The sequence below is a fragment of the Mesocricetus auratus genome, unplaced genomic scaffold, assembly GCF_017639785.1.
Source record: "Mesocricetus auratus isolate SY011 unplaced genomic scaffold, BCM_Maur_2.0 Super-Scaffold_100023, whole genome shotgun sequence".
Taxonomy (NCBI): Eukaryota; Metazoa; Chordata; class Mammalia; order Rodentia; family Cricetidae; genus Mesocricetus; species Mesocricetus auratus.
The window spans coordinates 20,173,363-20,191,445 of record NW_024429204.1 but is presented as its reverse complement, the minus strand read 5'-3'; the positions used below and the strand labels follow the sequence as shown (position 1 = coordinate 20,191,445).

The window sequence follows — 18,083 nt, the reverse complement described above, 5'->3', positions numbered from 1 at the left end:
TCTATGTTTGTCATTTTCTGTTCCCATGACCAAATTCCGTTGGCTAGGCAATTTGTAAAGAAATAAACGTATTTAGTGCACGGTTCTGGAGGGCCGAGAGCACAGTGCCTGCTCCTGCTAGGCTCTGGTGGGCCTCTGGCTACACCACCAGGCAGCATCATAGAGGCAGTGTCTACAAAGGGGGCCGTCGGGTAGACATGTGGGAAGCCAGAGGGCTCCAGCGACAAGGCGTTCTTGCTTTCTCTCTACTGGTAACGTCTCCCTTCCGCTTTCCCTTCTTTCTCTCAGGGTCCCTAAGACGTTTTAATCCTCTAAGGCAGTGCTTCTCAACTTCCTAATACAGTTCCTCATGCTGTGGTGACCCCACCATAAAATTATTTTCATTGCTACTTCGTAACTGTCATTTTGTTCCTATCATGAATTGCAAATATCAGATATGCAAGCTGTGATCCCTGGAAAGGGTTGTTCAGCTCCCAGAGGGGTTGCTCGTGCCCCACAGGTTGAGGTCCACCACTGGAAGGGTAGACCATCTTAGAGGTTCGGCTAGGCACAGGCATGGCCACATCTGGGATACATTTCAAGCACACCCGCCTTTGGGAGACAAGCGCACCAATCCAGCCTTTTCTGGTCAGTTTGAGGAGGTGCGTGAATGCTTACCAACAATTAAGAAATTCTGGCCTGACTCTGCTAGGAGTCTTGTCTACGATGTGCAACACTGTGCACTGTGTCTGATCCCCGGCACTGAAAAACTAAAGACAGAACCAAAACCTGAGATGGTGGCACATTCCTGTGATCCCAGCACGCAGAGGCTACGCCCGGAGAGCAAGCGAAGAGCAGCATAGGCTAAATAGTGAGACCTCATTTCAATACCAACACCCAAACCAGAATAGCAGCAGCAATCCAGGCAGTCACAGTAACGAGGTGAAAGCCAGGTGTGATTCTCTACAGAGTATTTTAAGGAGTGCTCACTGCATACAGGCTGACGTACAAGACCCTTCCTTAGGAAACATTTTCTGACAGACATCACAAAGTGTTTCCGTATATATGTCTCAAAAGGAATCATGAATAAGATCATGAATACAAGGATACGGTCCCAAATCCTAACTGAAGAACTGAATACAGCAGCATCACAAGAAGCAGGAGTTACTGATTTGAAGAGGTAACTGTGGGGCTTCATGATGAAGCTGATTTCACAACGGCACTTTTAATCTAAACTCGTGTTCCGTTCTGTTTTCCTGTGGCAGCTCCAATTACATTGCAGTATAGTACCATGGACTGCTCTGCAGTAAGTCAGGGTTGGATTCACACCAAATCATGCCACTCTATAAGCCACGGGACACTGGACAAGTCACTCAATGACTCTGGCTTTTAGTTTTCCTTCTGGAAAGCAGTATGCCTTTTAGGATTATTCAGGACAAAATAGCTAATAAGCCAGTGCTGGTGAAGCATGCTTGTATAATCTCAGCACCAGGGTCTAGGGCAAGAGGGTAAAGAGCTCGAGGCCAGGGGGCCCCACTCCAAGTTCTCGACCAACCTCAGGCAGATGTGTCACAGAAAGGAAGCGAGGAGGGAGGGAGGGAGGGCTGCAGGCTAGGCCTCCAACAACCGGCATCTGTTACTACCCGGTTTTGGTTTTTGTTTAAGACGAGGTTCTCGCTGAGTTGCCTGGGCTGGCTCTGGGTAAAGGCACTTGCCACCAAGCCTGATGACCTGAGTTCGAGTCCCAGGACCCACATGGCAGAAAACAAAACTGACTCCTGCAGATCATTCTCTGACCTCCACACGTACATCATGACGTGTTCTTGCATGTGCGTGCACACACAATAAGCACACAGATGAAAAAAATCTATTTTTAAAATGTTGCATTACAGCCGGGCATTGGTGGTGCACGCCTTTAATCCCAGCACTCGGGAGGCAGAGGCAGGCGGATCTCTGTGAGTTCAAAGCCAACCTGGTCTACAGAGCGAGTTCCAGGACAGGTTCCAAAGCTACACAGAGAAACCCTGTCTCGAAAAACCAAACCAAAACAAAAAACCAACAACAACAAAAAAGAATCCCCAAAACTAATATTGCATTATATTAGAAGGCCATCCTGCCTCAGCCTCTGAGCATCTGAGTAGGGTGCGCACCACTCACTGGCTGACTTTTAATTGCTGCTATCCTACATACAAAATACAGTGGAAAGGAGTTTGGGGCGACAGTCCTTCAAAAGCAAGAGCACTGGCCCCCTCCCCCCCAGAAAAGAACCTACAACGCCCAAGAACAACAGAGAACCCTGGAATCAAAGCTCCACAGTCACCTCTGTGGACTCCTCAGGAGGGCAGATGTCTCAGAGTTAGCATTATTACCAACTGGAGAAGGGCTGCAACAGGGCGTACGGCCATCCTCAGACCCATTCATGCTCTAGGCTGCGCCAGCTCCGTTCAGATTAGGCTGCCAGTTAACTAAGGCTGCATGGTGTTTTCACACAAACTGAGTTAAACACCTGTGAGTTTTAAGATGATGGGTAAAGAATTGTGCACCTACAGCTCAAAAGATAGACAGTGTTGCTATCCAGACTCTAAAGAACACACCTAGAGAGACGCTCGGTGCAGCCCGGTTGGTAGATCAGCTCCCCACCATGCCTGAAGCCCTGGGCACCGTCACTGCATTAGCTGGGCATGCCTGTCATTCCAGCACATTGGAGGTAAAGGCAGGAAATCAAGTTCATGACCGACATTAGCTACATAGTGCGTCCAAGGCCAGCCTGGGCTACGTCAGCTTGCCCCACATACATACATACATGCATGCATGCATGCATGCATACATACATACATACATACATACATACATACATACATGCCAGTTTTACTAAGCGCTGTGTAGAGTGCCCTGTATATATTATCTCATCTTAAACTCTGACATCAGCCCTGAGGTAGGTACAGCTACTATTCTGATCCTACGCTGGTTAAACACCTTGTGGAGAAGATTACCAGGAATCTACTCAAGTCTTTCGACTAACTTCTCGCTTTTAAGAACTACGGAGGACAGAAAACAAGTTAAACAGTGATAAAGGGTAGGTCCAGCGCAGGCTATGGGGCCTCGCCCAAGGCGACTGACCTTTAAAAGAACAGAACAGTGTTTCACAGAAACACTGAATGGGACATTATTTTAGATTAAAAGTGCCATCATGACTTTAACTTCCCAGAGACAGTATTGTCAATGTAAATAAAAGTTCCATTTAAATTACAAAATCAAAACTCGGAATAAAAATATTCTGTCAGTTAAAATTTGATCAGAATTAAAGTTTTATTTTGAAGACTGGGTTACATTTAGCTTCTATTTCCAACACTATACGCCAGGAGCAGAAACTATTTGACCATCTCCAAATTTTGCATAGCCCAGGAGGAAATAATATTTTATGTATGTATGTATGTATGTATGTATGTATTTATTTATTTATTCTTGTTTTGTTTTTCGAAACAGTGTTTCTCTGTAGCTTTGGAGCCTGTCCTGAAACTTGCTTTGTGGTCCAGGCTGTCCTGGAACTCACAGAGATCCGCCTGCCTCTGCCTCCCAAGTGCTGGGATGAAAGGTGTGCGCCACCACCTGCGCCCCCCCCCATGGCTAACCTACAGCTGGCTATGCAGAACAGGCTGTGATTACAGGCATAGGCTGCACACCAGACGACTGTGCATTTTTAAACAGTTTCATTTTAAAGGGCTGTCTAATTTTGGGTTTGCATTGTATTTATTTTGTGCACGTGTGTTTGTATGTCACACGAGACAGCACACATGGTGAGAGGATGACTTGCGGGAGTCAGCTCCTTCTCCATCCTGTGGTCCCTGGGATCGACTTCCGGTCCCCCGTTTTGGTGGGAAGTGCCTATACTTGCTGAGCAACTTCTTTGGAGCCATCTCTCCTTTTAGGATAGAGTTCGCTGGCAACTTACACACCACGTGTTCTATTATTTTACTTGCATGCATCATAGTACGTACACACACAGAGAAACAGACACAGACACAGTCTCTCTCTCTCTCTCTCTCTCTCTCTCTCTCTCTCTCTCTCTCTCTCTCTCTCTCTCTCTCTCTCTCTCACCCTCTCCCTCTCTAATTGGGTTCTCATACTCCTGAAATCTGGAGACATTTTTGACTAAACGTCTGAGTGACCAAACAGTGCTCATGCTGGCAGCCACGCTAAGACGAGCAGGTGGCTCCTGTCCCACAGCCGTCTCTCCGCTGAGGGTTCAACTCCCGCTCCTCTCCTGCTTTGGGATTTAAAATTCAATTGAAGTACTAAAGCAGTCAAAGAAGAAAAGACCTGCTAAGACATTTGGTTCAAGCCCCTAAGGAACGCGCTGGCTACAACTTCCATCTTCTTTTTAATGACTAAGAGCACACTAAAGACTCTGGGATTCCCATGGAGACCATAGGACATATTTTGGCTTGACTTGCATTATTACCTGCTCATGTTAACAAAGAGAATAAAGGCAACACCATATTACAACACAGCCTAAATAAAGCAACTAATGGAGACACAGATACTGCTAAAAATAGTATTTAGCTAAACAGAGAAAAAAAATACTGAAAGCAAAACAAATGAATCTTTTCAAAATACATAACAGACCTTATATAAATTATTACCAAATAGTTCAATTTATATGAGTTTTACAATAGATAGACCCAAACCATAGTAAAAACTATCAGAAATATCCGTGAAAGGATACGATGACTAAGAAACAATGCACACTGCAAAGCAGCTTATTATATATCCATGTAATTATGACTGGGAAAAGAGCATGAAGAAATGTAATAAAGTGAGTTCAGTGCACGAGACTGTTGGCTGTATTCAAATGCACTTTCAAGTCAGCGTGTGTGTGTGTGTGTGTGTGTGTGTGTGTGTGTGTGTGTGTGTGTGCAGAACTCAACCCGGTTTGTCTTCCTCTACCCAACCTTCAGGCCATGTGTTCGCAGTCACTCTGGTAATTAAATGCTAATGACAATCAGACAATCATTTGATGGGCCTTGACGGATTGACTGTCCTGCTTTATTCCGGCTTTCCCTCTGGAGGCCTAATAGGATACATACATACATACATACATACATACATACATACATACATACATATATTTTTTTGGTCAACTTACTCCTTTAAAAAATCTGGCTTTACTATGTAGGGATTTTATCCTTATGTTATTTTTTTTTCCTCTAAAGTTAAGAAGCAAGTGACCACTGCTACTAGCAAGTTACCAGTCAGCTAAGACTCACTGTTTGGTTAATATTGGTTTACTATTTGGGTCAGATAGGTCTGAACCCAAATATCAGTGGAAATACCTGGATTAACTAAACGAACACACTGTTGTATGAACAGCTTTGGTCATTCCCATTGTGTGGGCTTCCATCATGGAAGAGACAACTCAATATAGACTCACCTTTAATAATTTTTATATGTAAAGAAAAATGAATCCTCAATAAAAAGTACATATTCATCTCCTTTGGGAAAAGAGAAAGGATATGATGAAAATTCCTCAGGTAAGGCCTCCCCCAACCCCAGGTCACAAGTTTACACATCTGTCATACTAAATGATGTGTACACGTTTCACATATGAATATTCTATCAACAAATAATTCAACTACGATCGATTAAATGCAGGCTTAAGTACTCAAGTACAACAATGTTTGCATGTAAATTTAAATGTACTTTAAAGAGCATGAACAACGGAGGGACAGTAACAAGTAACAAACTGTACCGTGGAGTGACATGTAAATGAAAGGACTCTGGGTGACAAGTATCTGTGATTACTATGAAATTCTTATAAATCTGCTGTATGTTTAAAGTTGCTCATGGCAAAACTGGAAAAGGGTTAGAAACTGAAACATCTTTTTTTTTTCCGAGACAGGATTTCTCTGTCTTGGAACTCACTCTGTAGACCAGGCTGGCCTCGAACTCACAGAGATCCGCCTGCCTCTGCCTCCAGAGTGCTGGAATTAAAGGCGTGTGCCACCAACACCCGGCTCTGAAACACTAACTTAATATCTGCCACTTATGACAGTGTAAGTTTCACAGCTGTATAATTTAACAGGACAATTTCTCTGAACACAACGGCAAGCAACAGTTAATCCTGACTCCTTGAGCGTGTCCTGTTGTGAAAACAATGCTACCGAAGATACAATGAATCGTTTCTCCCTTCTGACTCCTGTGGGAGCAGCAAAGGCAGGCACTGACCTTCTGTATGCCCACGGACTTGCGGATATTCAGCTTCCTTTTTCGCTGGAAGGTATCCAGGTCCCAGAGCTGAGCCGTGTCGGAGGACGTAGTGATGGCGTACCTCCCGGATGCGTGCACGGAGATGGAGCACACTGACGACTCGTGTCCTCTCATCCAGCTAACCAGCTCCTTGGTGACTGTGGTGACAGGGAAATGGTTACATGCGAAGCATCAGCCACTGGTTAATAAAACACTACACGCAGACTCATTCAACCGACGGACAGGGCCCAATAAAGGCGGCCCCTTTAGCACTGGCAAAGACTGGAGCCTGTGGCTAACGCTAACCACTGGGCGTGTTAGTCATGGAAATCTCATGAGACCTACTGAGGGCTTAAGAGGAGCCTCAGTGGGACACTGGGGCTTGGGAACTGTCACACGGTAACAGCTCTGTTGCAGTGTGGTCTGCCCGGGTCTCTGTTTTACAAACAGTTTGAGTGCAGTCTCCGTACACAGAAGACGGGTGGTTAGACGCAGCTATAGCAACCCAGACAAGAAATGGGGGTTTAAACTGAGAAAAAGGCCAAGGAAAAAAAGAAACTCCAAAGCTATCAGTACTGGAGAAATGCCATCTGAGCACTGAGCTATGCGGCTCCGGTGGGTCCAGCCCAGCCATACGAGCAGCTGCTAATGCTGTGACCTCGCGTGATAACACAGAGAACAACAGACCTAGCATGGTGGCAAAAAGCATAACTTTGATTTAAATAATTAATTTTGCAGACATAATGACACACACACCTGTCATCTTGTAGCACTTAGGAGGCTGAGGCGGGGGAAGACGGTAAGCTTGAAGTTGGCTTGGACAACATGGTGAATATGAGGCCCGTCTTGACCACACAGAAAGATCCTATTTCCAAAATCACTAAATCAAGCCACACAGATAACAAAAATCGAAATGAATTCGGGCCAGGCATGCAGGTGTGGGCCTGTAATCTCAGCACACAGCAGGCCAAAGCAGAGGGGTCCCGAGTTTGAAGCCCGGGCTACACAGCAAATTCCAGGTCAGCTGGGGTTACACAGTCAGCGTCATCCCAGTAAATAGACAAACAAATACATAAAGCCCTGACGTTGAGGTAGTCGTGCGTGTGCGTGTGTGCATGCGTGTGTGTGCGTGCGCGCGAGCGCGCGCGCGCGTGTGTGTGTGTGTGTGTGTGTGTGTGTGTGTACACAGAGAAAACAGTCTGGTTATTCATGACAATTAACACTGAGTAATAAATGTGACTTTTATTTGTGTGAGCATTTCTAAATTGTCAATATCATATCACTTTTGTGATCCAAATTCTTCCTCCCAGGAAAACGGAAGTGAGGAGAGAAAGAAAGCAAGATATAAATCTTGGAAACGATAAAATACAAAGTAGGTCAGAACTGAGGACGGACAGCAGGTCCCTCAGAGGCAGCCGTCTCCAAACACCAGCCTGCAGTCTGCAGATGTACACAGTCCTCCCTGTTGTTCTGCAGTGAAATGAAAACGGGAGGGTAACACTGTGAGCTTTCCATAAGCCCCACTTAAGCCACTTTTCTTTCTAAGATTTATTTATTATGTAGTGTTCTGTGGCATGCATGCCTGCAGGCCAGAAGAGGGCGCTAGACCTCATTACAGATAGTTGTGAGCCACCATGCGGTTGCTGGGAATTGACCTAACCACTGAGCCGTCTCTCCAGCCCCTAAATTAAGCTACTCCTCAATTCAGTATTGTCCCTCTCAGGCCTGGTGGGAGTTTCCCCTTTCTACGAGGTGCAAATCTTTTTTCTAATGTTGAGCAGAGACTCAAGAGCTGGCCAACCATGCTGTAGTTCTTTGCCCAGAGGTGGAGCCCGTGAGATGCCAGCCCCCTTCAGGACAGCGTGTCTACTGTTGTCACTGCTCAGGTCCCCTTCAGGCAGTCATACTGCTGAGGTGTCATGGGTGCAGTAGCTCCCTGCCATTTCTAGGAGACTTGGTCTCACAGCAGACTCCTCAGTCAACCCCAACGTTTGTTTGGTTGGTTGGTTAGTTTTTGGAGACAGGGTTTCTCTCTGTAACGGCCTCCGACTCACAGACATCTGCCTGCCTCTCTCCCGGAGGCCGGGATTGTTTATATATGGGGTTATGGGAACTGAACTCGGGTCCTCACACTTGCAAACCACACTTTCCCATCTGAGTCTGCTCTCCAGCTTCAAGCCCAACTTGAAGTGCCACCGAGAGGTGGCTGAAGACTGAGACAAACTGGGTTTCATGACTTGGAGACAAGCGTCTTGTTACTGTGGCAGGAGACACGAGTCGTCACTTACTAATGGGTGCTGTCAGGAAGCAGGGTTTGCCCCAAAGACAAAGAAAAGGGTGACCAGAAGCTGGGAGTGAGACAGCAGCCAAGGAACTCATGGGTGTCGGCTTCAATGAGAGGGACCATAAAAAGACGGGGCTGAGACAGAAAAACACGATGGCATCCAAAGAAGCTAACTGTGGGCATGCGCAGAGATTTAATTCTTCAAGGGATTCGTCCCAGCAGTGCTGACTGGATTTCTAGGCAACCAGTAAGAAGATAACTATTTCTGCTTAGCCGCATGCAGAGTGCAGCACAGAAATTCCAGGCTTGATTTCCGGCTTGACTTTACATAAACCTGGAACACTGGTCAAGTTATCTTGCTGCCTCAGTCTTGTCATCTGCAAAATGATGATATTAACAATACCTATCTCAATGAGTTGTTAAGATGAAAATAAATTAGAACGTATAAACTCAGAAAATAGTCCTTGGAAAAAAATAAATACAATATAACTGTTTATTGCCACTATTATTAATGGTAATACTTATATCTTTCTAAATATTATATATTAGCAATACAAAATACAAAAATACAATTTAAAAGTATAATTTTGAAAATACAAATAAAAAATACAATTAAAATTTTTTTCTTCCCAGGCTGATGCCTGGGAATCCAGCATGGGACTGATCAAGACCCCCTGAATGGGGGTGTCAGTGAGGAGGCCTAGGTAATCTATTGAGCCTTGGGCAGTAGATCAGTATTCATCCCGAGTATACACACGGACTATGGACTCCCATCCAACAATGTGAGATGCACACTCACCCTGAACTCTTGGGGGAGGGTCTAGGCCCTGCCCTGAATGAAATGACAGACTATGGACACCCCCATGGAGGGCCTCACCCTCCCTGGGAAAATGAGGGGATAATGGGGGAGTTGGGGGGAGGGCACGGGAGGAGGGGAGGGAAAGGGAGAGGGACCTGGAACTGACTTGTGAACCAACCATGTTTCTAATCTAAATGTAAACTTAAAAATAAAAAAAATTTAATAATAATATAAAAAAGAAAAAAAAATTTCTGTTCACTTCTGATTGGTTTGAAGAATAAGGGGTTTAATCTATAATAATCCAGAATGCTAACTTAAAAAAAAAGCTATATAATGCGGTATGAAATAAGAGATTTTTTTTGTTTGTTCATGATTTTTTGGGATAACTGGGTTTAATCTATAATAATCCAGAATGCTAACTTAAAAAAAAAGCTATATAATGTGGTATGAAATATGAGATTTTTTTTGTTTGTTCATGATTTTTTGGGATAACTATATAGAAAGGGATTGGGCCTTGAAAGAGATCTCATTTTTGTCCATCTTCATGGACTCCTGGAGTTTCCCACATGATAGGAATATCTTTATTACTCAGCCAGCATCAGCTGCAAATAAAAGGCGTCTGTTAAGGACTTAGAGTTGGGGCTGGTCTTACCAGGAAGACCAGAACACTAACAAACTGAACATCAGGAAGAAATAGGCAATACTTCAACCCTGGTGATAATGGGGTGTGAGATGGTACTGTCAGGTAGTCCTCACGTCTACACATAGGCAATGAGTCAATGTATTACGTCTGTGTGACGGAGCCTCAATGAAAATTCTGGACGCCAAAGCTTGAGTGAACTTGCTGCCTCAGCAAGAACCAGCAGGGTCATGGCATGCAGACGCTGGGAGCTAACTCATCACTGAAGACAATGGCTGTGTCTTTCTAGAAGCCTCCCAGATCCTACCCTAGGCATGTCTCCCACTGCTGGCTCTAACGCATATCCTATATCAAGATTGTAGTCAGTCCCATGTGCAATGCTGTGAGCTCCCAGGCTACTGAAACTGAAGGTGGTTGGGAACTCCGGAAGCAGGGATTGTCCTGGTCCCTAGGCTTGTGGCTACCTGAAGGGACAGCAGTCTTGACCCAACCGCCCCTAGACTACACAGGTGGGTAAGGACCTCAAAGTCCGCCAGTCCGTATTCCACTCCGCCTCAAAAGACAAACAGAAGGACTTCTTACCTGTGTCAAAACATTTAATAGAATAGTCAGCTAATGCCACGAGGAACTCAGACTTCCTGCGAAGATTAAAGGCCAGAGCCGTGCAAGCTTGTGCCGTCCGCTGCACGAGAGCAAACCTGTAGAACACAGCTGCGTTAGTATCAGAAATCCTACCAGTGGTCATAAACTTTACAACGGTAGAGTACTGGGGGAGAAAATGAGACCTAAAAAAGAAACAGTGGGCCGAAAGTAGATATGATGGTCTAAGAGGCCCCCTGTGAATAAGGACGGTACTCCTATCACGTGGAAATGCCAGGTCAGGGTTACCTCTCAGGAATCCTATGAAGGAGACTGGATTCTACCTCCAATTGGGAAGCCATGGATTAGTTTCTATTAATTCAGTACAGCAGAATTACAGTTGGCGATGCCTTTTGGGAAGATGTTTACGGAAGCCATGGTAACGGACAGAGGGACTGAGAAGAAAGGAGACTGCTGTGAGAGCTAGCAGAGAAAAACATCACCAGAGACACACATACACAGTGGAAAGGACACACAGGAGAGGCTACGTCAAGCCGAGAGAGACGTGGCATGCACTAAACATGGGGGAGGAGATGGGGGGAGGGAAGGAATCGGATTCTCAAGTGGAGAAGGAAGACAAGAATAGGAATCCTAGGAATTTGTTGTGATCAAATTAAATAATACATGGTGAGTTCTCTTTCTTTCTTTCTTTTTTAGATTTATTTATTATGTATACAGTGTTCTGTCTGCATGTGTGCCTGCCTGCCAGAAGAGGGCACCAGATCTCATTACAGATGGTTGTGAACCACCATGTGGTTGGTGGGAATGGAACTCAGGACCTCTGGAAGAGCAGACAGTGCTCTTAACCTCTGAGCCATCTCTCCAGCCCCCACATGGGTGAGCTCTTAAGAGAGAGCTTGGCATATAATTAGAATTTCATTTCCAAAGCATTAAGTTTCCAAGCTTGAGAAAAGAGGGCACGAGCTTGAGAATGGCGAATCTTAAATCTTATCTTCAAGATGTTGAATTTAAGGCCCCTGTACAACATTTATATAAATTTAAAATGTCCAGGAGCTATGTTATACTAAAGAAGAAGATACAATTAATTGTAATATCCAAAGCCCAAACAATCAAATATTCAATTTCCTTTTTCATAATTGTAATATCCAAAGCCCAAACAATCAAATATTCAATTTTCTTTTTCATACGAAGTCTCCAGCGTGTACCTCAGCATCACACTTACAATGTACCTATCTGGTCACTTCCCGAAGGCTCAAGAGGAGTATGCAGCTAGTGACCCTCAGAGAGCCCCGAACGGAGTACATCTAGTAGTCTACAGCGTGTTTGCGTGACATCTGGTCGTGTAAACACCCAAGGCTCTGCTGGTGATGAAACCATTAAAAAGAGTCTTGGAATGCAGAGGGGGAATCCCAGGACAGGTGCCTGAGCAACACGAGGTACAGGGTAGGCACCGGAAGAGGCCAGCAAGACAGGCATGACAGGACCAGAGAGGGGGGTAAAACCACGGAGCAGCTCAGAGCCTAGGAGGGGAGGGGAGTAAGAATAAGTCGTCCGCTATAAAGCAAGCTGGAAAGTCAATAAGACTCTGGGGAGCGCAGTAGAGTGGGCTAAGAGTCGCATCTGCTCTCACGGCTCCACAGCTTACTGCTCAGCTCTGCCATGAGCGTTCACTGGAAAACACACCACTTTGGTCTAAGGATTATTTCGAGCTGAAAACATTAAGCAGCAGATACAAGCAAAGTTATACGCCTTTCCCTTACTGATCTGTCCGGTCTGCATACATCTGAATAAACTTACAAGGGTTTCCCTCCTCCCCTGTCTATCACAAAGGACAAAGGTCAATTAAAAGAACAACTGTGGATCTTTGTCAGCTTGGGGATGGCATCATAGGAATTACATAATGCATCATCTACCTTTAACCCACATTTGCCTTCCCACAGATCATTGTCTTTTGAGAGAGGCAAGTTTTTTTTTCCTGTTCACTTCTCTGAGGTTTTATTGTTTTCTGTTGCAAGTAAGCGGGAACTTGGCTACACTCTGAACACCTAGATGGCACTCTGTAAAAACCTGCTCTCCTTGCTAGTCTGTCTAAGAACCCTGGCTCCCAACTTAGGAGAGTAGGGGAAAATGACTTTCCTCTCCTACTGGAGACAGCAAAGAGACAAAAGCCAGCAGGGAGACCCAGCTGTGACGATCCAAGAGAGACTGAAGACAACAAAAATGTTCAGAGGAAATCAAGCTTTTAAATTGCCTAACGAAGTGCTACAACTTAACGATAAATTAGCAGTGATGGAAAACTTAAATAAGGGGCTGGAGAGATGGCTCAGAGGTTAAGAGCACTGGCTGTTCTTCCAGAGGCCCTGAGTTCAATTCCCAGCAACCACATGATGGCTCACAACCATCTGTAATGAGATCTGGTGCCCTCTTCTGGCTTTTGAGCATATAGACAGACGCTGTATACTAAATAAATAAATCTAAAAAATATTTTTTAAAAAAAGAAAATTTAAATAAAATGAAAAGCAAGCAGAGCTGGCCAGACACCTCAGTGGGTAAAGGTGCTTGTTATAAAGCCTAACGACCTGATTCCAATCCGGGGGACCCACATGGCAGAAGGTGAGAAACCACTTTTGAAGGTTATCTTTGACCTGCTACATGCTCGCCGAGGCACGATGTGCATGCACACACATAGGTAAATAAAATGCAATGCGATTTCTTTTTAATGAAAGGGAAAACAAGCAGTCGGGATGGTGGCTGCCAGCGATGGGGAGGATGAGGCAGGACCGCGGCAAGTCAGGGCCAGCCTGGGAGATAGGGAGACCCTGTAAAGTCATCCTTTATCCCTGCCTGGGCGATAGGGAGACCCTGTAGAGCCGTCCTTTATCCCTGCCTGGGCGATAGGGAGACCCTGTAGAGCCGTCCTTTATCCCTGCCTGGGCGATAGGGAGACCCTGTAGAGCCGTCCTTTATCCCTGCCTGGGAGATAGGGAGACCCTGTAAAGTCGTCCTTTATCCCTGCCTGGGCGATAGGGAGACCCTGTAGAGCCGTCCTTTATCCCTGCCTGGGAGATAGGGAGACCCTGTAAAGTCGTCCTTTATCCCTGCCTGGGAGATAGGGAGACCCTGTAGAGCCGTCCTTTATCCCTGCCTGGGCGATAGGGAGACCCTGTAGAGCCGTCCTTTATCCCTGCCTGGGAGAGAGGGAGACCCTGTAGAGCCGTCCTTTATCCCTGCCTGGGAGAGAGGGAGACCCTGTAGAGCCGTCCTTTATCCCTGCCTGGGAGACAGGGAGACCCTGTAGAGCCGTCCTTTATCCCTCCTCTGCTCCAGTCTACACCAGCACCTACAGCAGCTTTCCAAGAACTCAGTAGAGCTCCATAAATCAGCGATGGGTATCGGGCTGGTCAATGGTCAGTAACTTCCTAAATGATAAGCCACACCAAAAGCATCGGCTCACCTGTTTCCATGCAAGTCAAAAGCATAGATGTTTCCCTGGTGGTCCCCAGCGAGAAAGGAATCGCCTGAGCCATCAAAAGCCACATTCAAAAACCGCAGAACTTTCGGATGGTAATCAGACGTGCTGTGGACAATGTTCACTATAATCCTGCCAAAACACGACAATCTGAACGTTACATTCAACGTCACACACCAGCGTTACACATAAGCTCTCTGCCTGCTTACTCTGCCCGCTGCACTCCCTTCTCTTCCCTGGAATCTGTCTTAAGGGCTTCCGAACAGCCACTCATTATCAAAGAAGCTGGCATTCATTTATCCATGAGTCATTCTAAAACTTACTGTAGAACTGAAGAAGCCAGATACGAGGAGTAAGTGGCAGACAAGGTTCCTGCCCTCCTGACGCTTAGCTACACATGGACAGCCTATGTTATGATGAACAGGCAAGAGGATATACGAGCTTGCTTCTGTAATAGAAAATGCTCCAAAAGGAGTGAAGTCTATGTCCACTGCTAACAGACCTGCACAATACCCGAGCAGGCGTGCGCTGTGAGGGCTACTTGATCATCACTGCAACACAGAGCGCACTCTCACTACGCCTGTGGAGTGCTCTAGGTTGCTCTTTCAAAACCCCCATGTATCACACTTCTCAAATGGTAAGAAATGGAGCTTATTCTTCATTATTATCTTATAGAAACAGACAGCATGCATTACAGCTATGTGCAAATTCAAACATCTTAACCTTGGGCTTTCAACTGCTCATGCATAAATTCAAACACAAGCATTCAGTTAAGAATGCAAAAGAACAGGTGTACATATGGGAAAAGACGATGAACATATAAACACTGCTGTGTGCAGAGAACAGGGAAAAGCAGGCTTTCCCCTACCCAGCTTTTCTGTATTTGATACATAGCTGTTGGCAGTCACACGCTACTTTCATGGGCAAACTTTGGAAAGAATGTACAGCGATATCTGCATACATTTACTATTGAGGAGTCTTTTTTTTTTTTGGTGTTTTGAGACAGGGTTTCTCTGTATTGCTTTGGAGTCTGTCCTGGAACTTGCTCTGTAGATTAGGCTGGCTTTGAACTCACAGAGATCCACCTGCCTCTGCCTCCCGAGTGCTGGATTTAAAAGTGTGCGCCACCAACCCCCGGCAACTATTGAGGATTCTTGGGCTATGGCCAAACCTTAAAACTTGCAGCACTGGGCCAGTGGGATGGCTCAGCAGTCAGAGACGCTTGCCACCGAGCCTTGGGACCTGAGTTTGATCCCCCAGGCCCACCCACACGATGGAAGGAAAGAAATGATACCCACAAGTAGTCCTCCGACCTCCACATGTGTGCCAGGCCACACACGCACCAAGTATAAGAAAGAAGCTTGCAGTACAAACGAATCTTTACTATACAGAGAGTCACACGGCGATGCACACCTGTAATCCCAGGAAACAGGAAGATTTGAGCCTGACTGGGGCCACACAGTGAGATCATGTATCAGGAATAAAGGGAAAAGAGAAGAAAGTCGTTCCGGTCTTGAAGAACAGTACAATCCCGTCTTGCTTAAAATTCTTTATCTGAGGCTGGAGAGATGGCTCAGAGGTTAAGAGCACTGGCTGCTCTTTCAGAGAAAAATCCTGAGCTCAATTCCCAGCAACCACATGGTGGCTCACAACCATCTATGAGGGCTGGCGGGCTGCCGCCCTGGCGCCCTCTTCTGGCCTGCATGCAGGCAGCACACGTATACATAACAAATAAGTTAAATGCTTGGTGGTTCTCCGCCTTCCCTTCTGAGCCCTCTGGCCAGCACCCTTCTTTACTTCAGCAATAGTATCTAACCAGGAAAATTTTATCTTTTGCGTATGAATCTTTTAAAAATTATTTGTTGTATGTATATGGCTCTTTGGACTGAATGGGATGTCTGTGCACCCTGCCCATGCCTGGTGATGCCAGAAGAAGGTGTTAGATTCCCCAGGGACTGGAGTTACAGATGGTTTTGAGGTACCACGTGAGCACTGGGAATTAACCCTGGATCCCCTGCACTCAAGCCCTGAGCCCTCTCTTCAGCCCCTTGTGTAAGAGTTTTAGTATTGCAAATTAAAATCTCATTTTAAAAAACCTTATGGAACGTGCTAACTTGGTATGTGGATTAAACATTAGTTTGAGGACAAAACTCAAATGCCGATTGTTCACAATATTAAAAACAGCCAGGCATGGTGAGCAGGACCTTTAATAAATCCTAGCACTCTGGAAGCCGGAGGCAGAAGGATCACACTTCCTACCCAGGCTGGGCTAAAAAGTGAGACCTTGTTTCAAAGAACCAAAGCCAGGCTGTCAGCACGGCTGAGCCAGTTAGGTGCTTGCTGCCAAGGCTAACGACCAGAGTTCAATCCCCAGGACCCTCATTCACGGTGGCCGGTGAGACTCTTCCCACAGTTGTCCTCTGACTTCCACATGTACACTGCAGCATGCACATACAATAAATAAATACTTGTGATAAAAAAACCAACCAACAAAAATAAGATATGGCAGAGAAGAATTCAGCTAGGTCACCACGGGCAGTATTGCAGTTAAGAAACTATGTTGACCAAGTGTGACTGTCCCTGCTTAGTGTCTGATTATCTGTTCCAAGGATGCAGCTGGTAAACCTGCACTTCCTTCAGCAAACCTCCTGGCCCAGTTTTGTCTCTCATCCCATAGTCATATTTTTTATTTAAAAAATGTAATTATTGCCGGACGGTGGTGGTGCACACATCTTTGAATCCAGCACTAAGGAGGCAGAGGCAGGCGGATTTCTGTGAGTTCAAAGCCAGGCTGATCTACAGAGCGAGTTCCAGGACAGCAAAGGCTACATAGAGAAACCTTGTCTGGAACCCCCCCTCCCCAAAACGTAATTATGAGTGTGTAGTGCGTGCAAGCCACGCAGAACACGAGGAGGTCGAGGCCAACTTCGTGGCGTTGTGGGTACTCTAGTAGTTTTGATTATCAATTTGCCACAGTCACCAGAAACCAAAGTGGCTGACTGGTCAAGTAAGTGGCTGACCCAACCCTCTTAACCGTGTTTTCAGCCTACAAAGACACTTATTTGGATTTCTGGGGAAGCAAAGATAAACAGAAAAGTCTCTAGCGTAAAAAGTCTTGAGACACGAACCCGAAGTGCAAACCTAGGGAATCGGAAACAGCAAGATCACTTAGACATGCACCATGGGAACCAAAACAAATGTATCGCTGGGACAGAGGACGTCACACAGGAGGCCGGGTCTCAAACCCCCGGACAAGAAGAGCACGGGCTGGAGAGGGCCCGCACGCTTGACAGCCCCGGCGACAGACACTGTTCTGTGCAAACTGCAGGACTGAAGTTTGTCCCAGCATTGCCCCACAGTGCTTAGCTTAAGGATGCAGCGCTTCCGCTTCTGGAGAGACAGATGTGCACTGCCGTCGCCTCCTGGAGCCTTGCAGGAGTCCCGGCACTCCGCAGAACCGCACATTCTTGTGCATAAATACATCGTACAGCCTCCTCCTGCCTCCCGCTGCCCGGGACCCGGGACCCGAACCCGGGACGCATCTGCAACCCACGGCTTCGGAGCTGCCCGCTCCCCCTGAGGTCCCAAGTCCGGGGGCGCGGCGCCTGGCCGGGGTGGGAGCCCTGGGCCGGCCCCGCCCCGCCCCGCAGCCCGGCTCAGCCTCCCGCGGACCCTCACCCGCCGTGCGAGGCCGGCGACGGCTTGCGGTGCCAGATCTTGCCGCGCTCCTTGTTGCCCAGGTCGGTGCTCTGCATGGCCATGCTGCCCCGCTCCCGACCCCGACGGCCGGGCCCGCAACCGTCCCGAGAGCTCCCGGCAGCCCCCGCGCGCCCGACCCGGGAAATTCGAGCGGCCCGCCCTGGGTCCCGCCCCCGAGGACCGTACTAATCCCACGGCGGACGCCCTTTCCACTGGCGACCAATCAGAACGCGGATCCGACCACATCCGCCCAGGGGGTCCCTCCTCCGGGACGGTGGACTCGGCCAACGACTTCTGCCTCGACTCCACCCCTTTTCTGCGGCTTCTTCCAAGCCTGCGACCCAAAGGCTTCTGGGAGTCGTAGTTT

General features: G+C 46.8%; 1 protein-coding gene across 4 annotated transcripts in view; it reads right to left on the bottom strand.

Annotated features, from left to right (window-relative positions):
* The window catches only part of Tbc1d31 (TBC1 domain family member 31), a 62,068-nt gene extending 44,199 nt beyond the window's left edge, over positions 1-17,869 (bottom strand). Inside the window, exons 1-4 of one of the 4 annotated variants that reach the window (XM_040730436.1) lie at positions 17,696-17,869; positions 14,003-14,149; positions 10,531-10,646; positions 6,205-6,383 (exon numbers count right to left, since the gene is read on the bottom strand). In XM_040730436.1, coding sequence (XP_040586370.1) covers positions 6,205-6,383; positions 10,531-10,646; positions 14,003-14,149; positions 17,696-17,778 — 525 coding nt within the window. In that variant the 5' untranslated portion in view covers positions 17,779-17,869. Of the gene's footprint in view, positions 1-6,204; positions 6,384-10,530; positions 10,647-14,002; positions 14,150-17,695 lie in introns of those variants that run through there. The other 3 variants (XM_013122570.3, XM_013122569.3, XM_040730437.1) reach the window with 3 other exon arrangements.
* Between the last annotated feature and the right edge of the window lie 214 nt (positions 17,870-18,083).